The sequence below is a fragment of the Sinohyriopsis cumingii genome, chromosome 7 (genome assembly GCF_028554795.1).
Source record: "Sinohyriopsis cumingii isolate HCF-2022 chromosome 7, ASM2855479v2, whole genome shotgun sequence".
NCBI classification, from domain to species: Eukaryota; Metazoa; Mollusca; class Bivalvia; order Unionida; family Unionidae; genus Sinohyriopsis; species Sinohyriopsis cumingii.
Window position 1 is genome coordinate 72,986,175 of NC_142967.1, and position 13,206 is coordinate 72,999,380.

General features: G+C 33.6%; 1 protein-coding gene across 2 annotated transcripts in view; it reads left to right on the forward strand.

Annotated features, from left to right (window-relative positions):
- LOC149795515 (putative sodium/potassium/calcium exchanger CG1090) overlaps positions 1 to 13,206 on the forward strand; it is a 91,579-nt gene that overhangs the window by 54,295 nt on the left and 24,078 nt on the right. For both annotated transcript variants that reach the window (XM_089965313.1, XM_089965314.1), the window contains 2 exons: positions 683 to 901; positions 4,979 to 5,080. In XM_089965313.1, coding sequence (XP_089821439.1) covers positions 683 to 901; positions 4,979 to 5,080 — 321 coding nt within the window. The remainder of the gene's footprint in view (positions 1 to 682; positions 902 to 4,978; positions 5,081 to 13,206) is intronic.

A 13,206-nucleotide genomic window follows, 5' to 3' on the forward strand; every position in this document is an offset into this window, starting at 1 on the left:
AACACATGTTAGGTAGGGCATATATTCCCTAAGTACACATGCTAGGTAGGGCATCTATTCCCTAAGGACACATGTTAAGTAAGGTATCTATTCCCAAAGGACACGTGTTAGGTAGGGTGTCTATTCCCTAAGGACACATGTTAGGTAGGACATCTATTCCCTAATGCCACTGGTTTGGTAGGTATCTATTCCCTAAGGACACATACTAGGCTGGGCATCTATTCCCTAAAGACACATATTGGGTCCTGAAGGACATGCGTTAGATAGGGCATCTATTCCCTTAGGACATGTGTTAGGTAGGGCATCTATTCTAAAAGGTGTTAATTATAACAAAGTTGTTTGTACAAAGAGAGGTTATTTATTATATCTGGTTATTTCTAATTAGCAAATTTTGTTTGGCAGGTTATCACCTGTAATAATAACTACAACAAATAGTAGTAGTAGTAATTTCTATTAAGTATTTGTGAACCACAAAATTTTGGGGGAATTTTTGTAAATTTATCAAGACAGCTGAATACCACTGATGTTTTTTTTTTTCATGTCAGTAGCTACATAGATGTATTGTTGATTGCCAATCAAGAGAACATTTTATGTTCCACATATGCAGAGATTTAGAATCTGTGAATATTTAATGATGTTAAGATTCAATTTTAGTTATATTTGTTATTATTTTTGTTTCCAGTAAATAAAGAAGAACCCGAGTCTGTGTTTGCCTTCCCGAGTGTCAGATGGAAACAAGTATTATTTATCTCATCTCTTCCGCTGAAGATACTACTTTTTCTTACCATCCCTGATTGTCGGCGTCCACGATGGAAAAAGTTCTTCATCGTCACATTCATCATGAGTCTAGTTTGGCTGTCCTTGTATTCCTATTTCATGGTCTGGATGATAACTATCATAGGTGAGAATTCTAACCAGTCTTCTCATTAATTTAGTCAAATGACCTCTCAATCTGAATAGAATGCTACATACAATTACTTTTGTAGCCATTTCACTTCATTGTTTTTTTGTTGACCACCAATTATTTGTGGATTTTGTGGGTACTATGAACTATGAATTTTTACAGCCCAAAGAAGTAATGAACCTCACATGATGCCTAAAAGCTGTTCCCCCACCCACCCCTCAGTTATTTTTTTTGTGGTATATTTCTGGCAATCAAACTAACTTGGCTGTTTGTTAATTCAGAATGATTACTGTAAGAAAATATTATCTTTCATATGTGTATGTTTGGAGGAAAAAATGATGAAGTATTATCGAGCATTTGATAATGTTCCAGATCATGTATACAGTATGTGGTAACTGTTGGTTCAACTCTAAATCTGTATGTATTGTGAGAGTAGAGATAGAGAGAAAAGAGAAAGATAATAAAGTATTGAAGTACTCGTAGTAGTGAAAATTAAACTTAAGAAAAATAAAATGGTTTATGAAAATTAGATTTAGTTCTAACTTACACCATTCTTCATTTGGATGAATTTGCTGTTGGAAAGACTTGCTTGAAATGACTGTACTTTTTTAATTCTCTGTTATTTAAGATTTACCACAGTCATGATCCATTGGAATCAGTAATTCATATAAGCATCAGTAATCCATATAAGCATTAGTAATCCATATAAGCATCAGTAATCCATATAAACATCAGTAATCCATACAAGCATCAGTAATCCATATAAGCATAGATAAATGCAAACATTGTTTCTTCTGAATAAGGTAGTAAACTTTCATATTAAACTTAAAATCATTTTGGAAGCTCATATCATTTCATCTACACAGTTTAATCCAAAGGAACAACAAGATGGTAAAATAATAAAACTATTGCTTAAAGCATAAGTACAGTGGTCCTTCTCTTGAACAGCTCCCCTGACCTGTGGCCACTTGCTTTTTACAGCCAGAATTCCATGGCACTCATAGAGTTTGTATTCCAAAGTATGATTGTAGGAAGGCTACATATTAGTGAAACAAATGTCAAATTTACCTCTCACTTGCAGACAAACAATGGATTTACAGATAAAAATCTCAAAAATAAATGTTTTGAAATTCGTCTCATTGACATTTGTTCCAACATGTACCCAACTTTAATGCATACAAAGAGGCAAGTAATTCATTTACTACTTTGTGTTTGTTCAATGTCTGGTTTTGTCAAATTGATAATTACTGACTGTTATTTACGCTGATAATGATCAAAATGACAAAAGCTAAGAAGCACAGTATTGTTCAGCTCATGTTGGTGTGACATCCAATTCCCATAAAAGCACAAATAGCTGTTGATGTTATTGTGGGTTCAAAGCCATTTTTCAGCACATGATAAGCTCTGCATCATGGTCGCTATATCTGGTGGAGGAATGGCCTGGAAAAACCCCAGGAATGATCATTACTGGCAAGCTTTGTCACATATCCATTTTAGCCGAGCCCAAGACTTGAACACATGCAGACAGGTGAGATGTCAGTGATCTGTAAAGTGCCTTAGACCAAATGGCAGCCAAGAATACATCAGAAGTCATGATTTCTTCCTCATCAAGTGAAAAATGTAAATGGAACGGTGCCAGATTAAAACCAGTTGATTGCATGACAGACTTCCTTTGTAAATATACAGCATATTCTTTAGGTCCCTGCGAGAGAATAAGTTGTTGCAGAAAGCGCAAAATATTGTCAGGCATTCTCTGTTTAGAAGGAAAAGTGAAAGCAGATATTTCAAAAAGATTTAAATAAACATCAGTAACCCATTCAGTAGCAGTGAGAAAGCAGAATGGACAGAAAATGATAGATGCTTGTATGTTGATTTTATTGATAAGAGTTTGAAATGGTTTTGGCACTGTGATTGATTAAATCATAATTGTTTTAAACAACATTAAAGTATGTAATCTTAAATTTATTACTTAACATGCATGTAATTTTGAAATGAAAATGTCTAATATTTAAAACTTTTATTTGCAATTATTACTCGCATCTGTGTGTTTCAACTCGTGAAAAGCCACCCCTCTTAAAAGAACACTTTTTCTACAGAAGAGGTGGCCTTATAAAAAGGGACCACTTTACTAATTAAGCCCAATGTATGAACACTAATTACAGCACAGTACTAGAGCTCACGTTTCATTGATTTTCAAAAAAAGAACTGAATCAGTCTTGCCAATCAAGTCTCCTGGTACACACAAGCATTTGTCACAAAAATGATCCTGAAATTGCAGAATTACTAGAGTCAAGCTTTCAGAAATTCAGAAACAATTAGGTCCAATCTCAGAGACATTTTCTCATGAGCTGCAATTATCTGTTTAGCATGGATTGCCTTAAGTTTTAATGTTTTAAAATTTGCTGATAAAGCCTATTGATCTTCACAAGTTATGTTCGTTGCTGTAATAGCATCTTCGACCTGGCAGAAATGTCAGAGACAGTGTGATTTCAGCTCACTCTGGTGTATACTGCTATGTCTGTAACAGTGTGATTTCGGTTCTTTCTCAGTTCTAGTGAGTGGAGTTTGTCCATATAAAAGGCATACAAAATGTGATTCCCTTGCCTTACAATTTATCTAGCACCTTCATACTTTGATGGTTTTGTCCACCTCAAAGATTGTCACAGCCTGCAGACTGGTCCATATGATTTATGTGTAGAATGATGACATTATTGATGCATCCTGATCTTTACAAATTTTAAGCAGGGTGCCAATGCAATTATTGTTGGAACATACTGATGGTGCAACTGAATGGATAGTAGTTTAAGTAAAATATAATATAGATGTACTTCAGTATCCAGTCAATTTGGTAATGTTGGCTGTGGTGGCTCCATTGGATTTTGAACACTCATAAGTGATTGATCATGGCAGGTGTTTGGCAGTAGTATTGTTTCAGCCAGCATTCAAGCAGCTATCCTTTGTTTCTGGCAATATTTTAGATGTAACCACAGTATTTATCAAATTGACAATTATTTGCAATGAAACAAAGTATGGTGATTAACATAATACATTTAATTTTGTTCCAAAAAGTTAGATAAAAAAATTAGATAACAGAGTTGAGATTTATGATGAAATGTGTCTTATTTTTTTTATCTGATTGCAAAACACTATCTACATAAAACTCAATTAGAAAAAATGTACACCTGTGTGAATGATCAGATTTAGTGGGCAGTTAGCTGATGATGGATATCGTCCAGCTGACAGTATAGGTCATTATTTAAATGATGTAATATTCATGCTAACCATTAGTAGCTTTACCCCAGGCCATTTCCACTGGAGAAAAAAAATTAATCCAGTATGTACCACCCTTTATTTCTTGAAAAAAATTGTTAGAAGGGCTTATCAATAAAACACTATAACATTTTATTAGAAAAACTTGCTTTGATTTATATTTAGTGTAAAATGCTTCTGTAAGAGTTGTGTTCTTTTTATCCATAATTATAGTATAGTCTACACTAAGCTAGACCATCATTTCTGGTAATTGAAAACATTTGGTTAACTATGGCGTACCAATTTTTTTTTTTCTTAAAATTCTTAAATTCCAAAGAAAATTAATATTTTACAATAATAAATTTTGTGTTTATTAATAAATATTTAGTTCTAAAACAAAATGGCAAGTTTGAAGAATATTATCGCTATTAGAATGAAAGGCCTAAACTTGTAAAACCTCTTCAAAAAAGGAAATCTAATTAAATGAGACCAATGGTAGTTTTTAATTGGTTGAATGTCATTGATGATATCGTAGTACAGTTAAGTATTGACTTTGATAAACAATGAAACCCTTTCTAATTGAGTTTAAGGTACCAGTGAATTTTTTTGCTCAAATAAAAAATGTTCAAGATCTGGAAACAGTGCATAGATTAATTACATAATTATTCAAACTTAACTTTGTAGTGATGTCAAAAATTTTAATAACTTTATTTTTTAATCATCCGTTGTATGGATACAGAAGATTAATAAGAACATGATTCGGACTAGATAGACTTGGAGATATTGAAATCCTCATTAATTTAAAATATTTGTTTTTCTTTTCAGGTTACACAGTGAATATTCCTGATACAATCATGGGTCTGACATTTGTAGCTTTTGGTGTTAGTCTTCCTGATGTGATAACCAGTGTCATAGTTATACGGGATGGTAAGTAAAGATACCTTGAATGCAGCTCAGTACATTAATTTAAATCAAAAGAATTGAACTGTTCATTAATAGCATGTATCATAGTTTTAAAAATCTCCAAATTTGTTCTCTTGTCTACCCTTTTAAAATATTTATTGAAGGCATCAATAGATATTCCATAAACACAGTAACAGTTACTTTGTAGAGAATTTTGAACACTTGTATGTAAAATTATATCTTTCATATCTCTATGACTTTTACATGAAATCAGTCCAGATACTTCACTTCACTTTGTCGATATGTCTTTACTATTTTGTATATTGATAATGAATGAGCCAGAAATGCCCATACAAAGAAGGCTGCCTTAGTGTTTTAGAAGTGGGCTGCCCCATGACTGCTTATGGGAAGCATACCACATAAATCTGGTTGTCTACTATATGTGTGAGGAGCGTTCACCTTGGGTTACTTTAAAACAGGATGGCCACACTGCAGATAACCACTCAAAGAGACCCACTGCATAATAAACACTGCAGGAACTGCCTATAGTAGTCCTCTGAACCCTTCGTTATAGGCTGCTTATTCAGCCACAGCTATTGTGTTTAAAAAGATCATGGCAAAAGGTGTCCATATTTGATGGGTACAGTATTCATCTTGAAATGCTATAAATAGATCTCACTGACGGTATAGCCTTTGTCATTGTAGAATAATAAAATAATTAAACCTGCACCTCATGTCTGTCTTTCTGTCTGTCTTTTGCTCATTTTTGCATGCATTTCCATAAAGCATGGTAAACATTGTAGCCATCACCTGAAAATGTTCATGGGAACAAATCACTTTGCTCCCACATTGTTTAGAGTTATTCCATTTATGTCCTTTTTATGATAATCTCATTAGCACAGTAAGTCCTGTATTTTGATAGATTGCCATGAAACTTGGTAAATGCTATGGTCTTCATCAAAATATGCACATAACATATCACTTTGCATTTGTCAGTTTTGTCAGTATTGCCATTTTCCATGTAGCATAATGGATGATGTAATCACATGCAGCTAGTCTTGCAGTTATTTAGGGATTGCCATGAAACTTGCTAAATGTTGCAGTCATCACCTGAAGATGTGCATATCATTAAATCACTTGGATCTGGCAGTTTTTGTTAGAGTCAGTGTTGCACAACTTTTTTAGTTCTGTTAGCACAGTCTGCCTTGCAGTATTTCATGGATCACTATGAAACTTGATACATATTATAGTCATTATTTAAAGACATCCATATTGACAAATCTTTATGCTTCCATGGTTTCTATAAGTGTTATTACCCATTTTTTTAACTGAAGTAGAATGCAGTGTGTGTCAGAATTTTATGAATGCAACTACTTGATGTGCAGTTTTTAGTGGATGACTGTGAGACACATTATGGTCATCATTATAAGACAAATTATTGTGTGCACACTACTTTTAGAAGTTTTGTGCTTGTTGTTACTTAGATCATCACCTTAATCATGGGGTGGGGCTGGTATATGGATGAAGTGGGGGTATATTTAATATGTTGTTCACTTTTCCCCTAGCTTCTGTTTGATTATGTATCAAATCTTACTACTTGTACTTTATTGATGAATCTCCAAGCTCCACCTCCCTATCAATGACTGTCAGTTAAGTGTTGTTTATTAATTGGCAGTGTCCATTCACAAACTTATGGACAAATGCCCCCTCTAAAGACAGGCTGAATTTGATTTATTACATGAGTTTGTCAGTGAACTGTTGCCAACTCTTAAGACAGAGCCTGTTTGATTTATTATATAACCATGTCAGTGGACCACTGTCAGTTTACATGATATGCTGTGTTTGATTTATTACATAAGCTTGTCAATGGACCACTGCCAGTTCACATGACATGCTGTGTGTGATTTATTCCATAAGCTTGTCAGTGGACTGCTACCCACTTTCAACACTGGCTGTGTTTAATTTATTCCATCAGTGGCCCACTGCTTACTCTTAAGACAGGCTGTGTTGTGATTTATTACAAAAGCTTGTCAGTGAACCACTACCCACTATCATGATAGACTGTTTTTTATTTATTACATAATCTTGTCAGTGGACCATGGCCCATTCTCAAGACAGGCTGTGTTTGATTTATTATATAAGCTTGTGCAACTAAAGAGTGGCTTTAATTGATGGTTTGTCACCTTGATAGTTTTTACTGTAAAACTTGTACAAAATTAAACTGTTATAATTTCAATATCTTTTATCAAATGTTTGTGATAGTTTGAAAGTGTACCAAAACTTTTGTCTTACACAATGCTACAAATTTCACAAGAAAATATTTGATTTAAAGTTAGAGCGGTACTAATTAATTTGCCTGGTTATTTGTCAATTAGTGCTTATTTGCTGTGGAGTACTTGTATCACGAAAAGAAGGAGGAAGTAACCACCAGCTAGTCTGATATTAAGATCCAGAGAACTGAAATTTAAAAGAGAATTTGAAAATTACAATCTTCATTACAGTATTAAATATACAACAGTAAAAGGTAAAGGTACCGTTTCAATTTTGCCGATACTCTGCATTTATAAAGCAAAAAAGTAATATTTATATTGTATGAGATCAGCTTCATAAAGTACATATACAAAATATGAAAAAATTATTCGTGTTCCTTGTAGTTGCCTCAAAAGATCACAGTTTAGCAGTCTTGTGATGGTTAAGGTCATTAATCTAGTTTAGAAAATCTGTAACCCTGAAGTTATTATCCCACTTGGAAGCAGAGAAAATCTGTAACCCTGAAGTTATTATCCCACTTGGAAGCAGAGAAAATCTGTAACCCTGAAGTTATTATCCCACTTGGAATCAATATTTACCTGACAGCATTTTTTTGCAAGTTGATAAGTATTATGTATATTTAATTTATATTATGTGCTTGACTTTTGTCCATGACTGAAGGTTGTGGATATTTAGTTTTTGCGTACCTAACTTTTGTTATGATTGTAAGAGGTACCCAAGATGTTTATTAGAATTTGAGTTCAAGGCCTGGACCTGCTTATATGTTAGTGGTAGAATGAAGTTTAATGTAGATCACACTGTCGTCAGGATCAATATTGAATAAAGTTTAATGTAGATCACACCATTGTCAGGATCAGTATTGAATGAAGTTTAATGTAGATCACACTGTCGTCAGGATCAATATTGAATGAAGTTTAATGTAGATCACACCATTGTCAGGATTAATATTGAATGAAGTTTAATGTAGATCATACCATTGCCAGGATCAGTATTGAATGAAGTTTAATGTAGATCACACTGTCATCAGGATCAATATTGAATGAAGTTTAATGTAGATCACACCATTGTCAGGATCAGTATTGAGTGAAGTTTAATGTAGATAACACCATTGCCAGGATCAATATTGAATGAAGTTTAATGTAGATCACACGGTCATCAGGATCAATATTGAATGAAGTTTAATGTAGATCACACTGTTGTCAGGATCAATAAAAATATGGAAATGATTGCATTCATTTTATATTTTGCTGTTTTTAGCAATTAGATCCACATTTGCTTTTAATATGAAGGGAATTTTGAAAGATGAAAAGTACTCCTTACTGACAATATTTTTTTTATAGTTAGGATATGTTGTGATCATGCCAGGAATTTTTATTAGAGCATTGGGATAAGCATGCAGTAGCATCATAAAATGCTTTTTAAAAACACTCATCATTCTTTTCTTCACTACACCATATCTCTTTACTTTCACATTAAGGTCCAAGGCTCTATTTAAAAGTCCATTTGTGCTGAAAAGCACCCTCTGTTACAATTGTTGTTCAACACAGTCTTGATCCTGTTCATGGTTTCAAAGGAAAATTTACAGTCTGAAAAAAATGGGAACATAAAAGTTTGTGAATGAATCTAAGAAAAGATACAAAACTTCTTTTTCTTTTACTAGATTTTTATATGAACAACCAAGTGCTGATTCATTAAAGGTGAGACAGTGATCTCTTTTAAAATAAAAATGACAGAATAAGGTCAGACTGTGATTTCTTTTAAAATAAAAATGACAGAATAAGGTCAGACAGCAATTTTTTTTACAATAAAAATGACAGAATAAAAGCTAGTACAACATTTATTGTCATTAAGAACAATAAAACTCAGTGTTTGTTAATTATGATTTAATTTCTTTAAAATCAAACAAGTAAAACATTGTTCAAAAGTTTCCATTTTAATTAACTGATGTACACGCAGTACTAGTTGCCTGTTACTGGATAAATATTTAAGATATAAATGAAGGAATAATCAAGAATGTTTTCTTTACATGATTTCAAAACTGATAAAATTTGCTGAAAAAAATTGCTTTTTTTCCTTCTCATGGTTAACAAGTAGAGACATTCCTATAGCAGCACCCACTTAAGATTTTTTTATTATTTTTTTTGACCAAACAGTTTTCTTTTATCTTACGTTTCTTATGATCCTATTTCAGTATAAGAGCATCTCATGCAATTTTCATTCCTGATATTCTACAAAATAACAACAACAGTCACAACAACTACAGCAACAATAAGAACTGCTACTATTACTACTACACAACATTTATTAATAGACTGTAATATCATCCTAGGACCTTTATGCAATCTCACCCACACCTGAACTTTTGCCAAGTAAATATAAACCTAAAGTTAGCAGTATCAAGGATAGGAAATCTTTCATTCAGCGTTGAACCATTTCATCCTTTTCGTTTCCTAGGATCTAGACACACTAGAACTCTATATGTAAAATGAGGTCCTACTGTTAACATGGATAAGACCAATATTGTTATTTTTAGAAACTCAGGTAGACTTAGGAAGTATGAGAAGTGAACTTGTCATAAAAAGAATGTCAAAATTCTAAGTTATTACAATTATTTGGGTGTAATGCTTTCTAGTAAATTGAACTGGGCAAAATAAATTTGATCTCCATCACCAAGCATGCTGTTCAAATTATTTTATATTCAGACCCATTCTTCTCTGTTAATCAGAAGTTGGATGTCTCTATCAGACCCATTCCTTTTTGTTAATCAGATGTTGAATGTCCCTATCAGACCCATTCTTCTCTGTTAATCAGAAGTTGGATGTCCATATTCAGACCCATTCTTCTCTGTTAATCAGAAGTTGGATGTCCATATTCAGACCCATTCTTCTCTGTTAATCAGAAGTTGGATGTCCATATTCAGACCCATTCTTCTCTGTTAATCAGAAGTTGGATGTCCATATTCAGACCCATTCTTCTCTGTTAATCAGAAGTTGGATATCCATATTCAGACCCATTCTTCTCTGATAATCAGAAGTTGGATGTCCATATCAGACCCATTCTTCTCTGTTAATCAGAAGTTAGATGTCCATATTCAGACCCATTCTTCTCTGTTAATCAGAAGTTGGATGTCCATATCAGACCCATTCTTCTCTGTTAATCAGAAGTTGGATGTCCATATTCAGACCCATTCTTCTCTGTTAATCAGAAGTTGGATGTCCATATCAGACCCATTCTTCTCTGTTAATCAGAAGTTGGATGTCCATATTCAGACCCATTCTTCTCTGTTCATCAGAAGTTGGATGTCCATATCAGACCCTTCACTGAGGGGCTTGAGTAGCAGAGTGGTCTAAAGCGCTCTCTGTTACAGATCACTGCCATCTCACCTCTGTCTGCGTGGGTTCGAGTCTAGGATTGGGCCAATGTGGGTATGTGAGAAAGTTTGCCAGTAGCTTCTCGTGGGTCAGTGGATCTTCCTGGGGTTTTCCCCGGGTTCTTCCTCCACCATTAATACTGGCCGCCATGCATAGCCTATTGTGTGCTGAAAAATGGCATTAAACCCCACAACAACAATAACAACAACAAGACCCTTCTCTGTTCTTATGAAGTTGGCTGTTCATATCAGAGCCATTCTATGTTCATCAGAGATATGATTTTCATGTCAGATCCTTTCTTTCTTCATATGAAATTTGATGTTCATATCAGACCCTTTCTTTTCTGTCCATCTGTAACTATTTGATGTCCATATCAGACCCTTCTCTATTTATCTGGAAGTTGATGTTCGTAACAGACCCATTCTTCTCTATTCATCTGAAAGTTGATGTTCATATCAGACCCTTTCGTCTCTATTCATCTGAAGTTTTGATATTCATATCAGACCTTTTCGTCTCTCTTCATCTGAAATTTAAGATTCATATTAGACTCTTTCTTCTCTATTCATCTGAAATTTGGGGATACAAGAATAGAAAATCTCAGGATAAATTCCATCAACAATTGTATAAAAGTTATTTTGTGTTTTTAAACATGGGAGCTCTTGGTGAATGTAAAGTTATATATAGATAAATAAAATATTGGTGTAAATTGTTGCAAAGGCCAAGCTATAGAAACGCCACATGATGTTAAAAGCACTGGATGATAGAAAATTACTTAGACAACTTATTCTAGACAGCTACATGGTAACTGGGTATGGTTTGTGTGTATATAACAGGATGTTGACAATGTTGATTGATTTTTTTTTTAATGTGCAGTTTATACAGTTAATGGATTGTAACTCAAGTAGCTTAAAAAGTGAATGATCATCCCCTATAAAGAAATATAGAAATAACAAAATTTTATAGAGAACTGCTTATATGATGATGGAAATAACAAAATGTGACATGTGTACCATCTGTATTCGCTTATAAGTCAAACTACTACCAAAGATCCTGATCCACCATAGTCTGTGCACCTGCAGACCAGAATATTTTTGTTCCTACTCATTACTCCAAGCAAACTCCACGGACCCAGATTTGCCAGAACATTATGTGACAGTAGATCTGGGTTTGTGCAGTTTGCAGTTGGACTCGACATGTACGTTTACATGGTATCCTCTCTTCAGATTAAAAGTACATATTTTATTATCGTTACAGGTAGACAATAAAAATGTTATTAGGGCAAATGGACCATGTTATTTATGTGACATCAAAGGTTGGGTTAAGCCAGGTATGAAAGATTAGGGCTAAGTGTAGGAGTAATTAGGCATTAGGGGCAATTATCTGGGACTTAATTACATACCCAAGATGCAGTAAGAAAATTGTCATCTGAGTGATAGAGATAGGAATTAGTGATAATGTATTTTTAATAGAAGAATTGTTAAATACAGCAGAAAACATAAAACCATATCAGCACTGATGCAAATTGGTGGGTTCAAAAGCATCTCAGATGGAACTCATAGTTTATAGCCTGGGTAGATTACTGAAATGAATGCTGTATTCAGATGTAGGTGTCAGGCAAAATTTAGTGGAGAATGTCAATGCCATTTGCTTCTGGAACTAAAATGTTGAAAAATATTGATTTTTTTATGGTATGTTTAAGGAAGGTTTGCTGTATCAAATTTGCTTCACTCTTGTCATGCTGTTTTAATGCCATGACATGAGTGAAAAGTAAACAGCATAAATTAAATGTGTATTGATTAAATAAACAAGTGGGATGGGATAAAGTGTAAATCTATGTTCATTCCACATCTGATTCTCATTTCGTTATATTTGAAAGCTCTCCTATACTCAGGTTTCTCAACTTGAACCTCATACCTGGGTTAAAGTGGGCACGGTTTTTTTTTTATGTGAGTTTACATTGACTTTAATGAGATTTCAAAATGAGGGTCCATCAGTACAAATTGGATCTTTTTAAGAGATTGAAATTATATTAAACATCTTACTCAGTGGCATTGCAAAATGCATTTTAGAGATTGAAGGCATGAATATATTTGCTTTCAAATGATATTCCATAGGATTAAATGAGAAAAAGGCAACAGAATTTTAAAAAATATCAGGAGATATCACTGGTGGTCTGAGGGCAGTATCCCTCTTTGGGGGTTGTACATCAGTTAAAGTTAGACTGTATTTCCTTGATGGAGAAATGTGTAATTTATTGGAAAATTGTTTTTTTTTAAATATTTATTATAGAATTTGGTATAAAATTCATATTGATGATTCATATCTCTATGTTCTTTTCCTGATGATCTTATGGGTTTCATTCTGTTGATAATTAAAGATTGTATCATAAAGAATTAACAGGGTGCTGATATTGAACCATCTTGGTAACTTTATTGTTCTTGGAATGAATTTAATCAATCTATTAATTATTTAGCTGTTAAAAAGAAGCATGAGAAGATACAAGTTTCC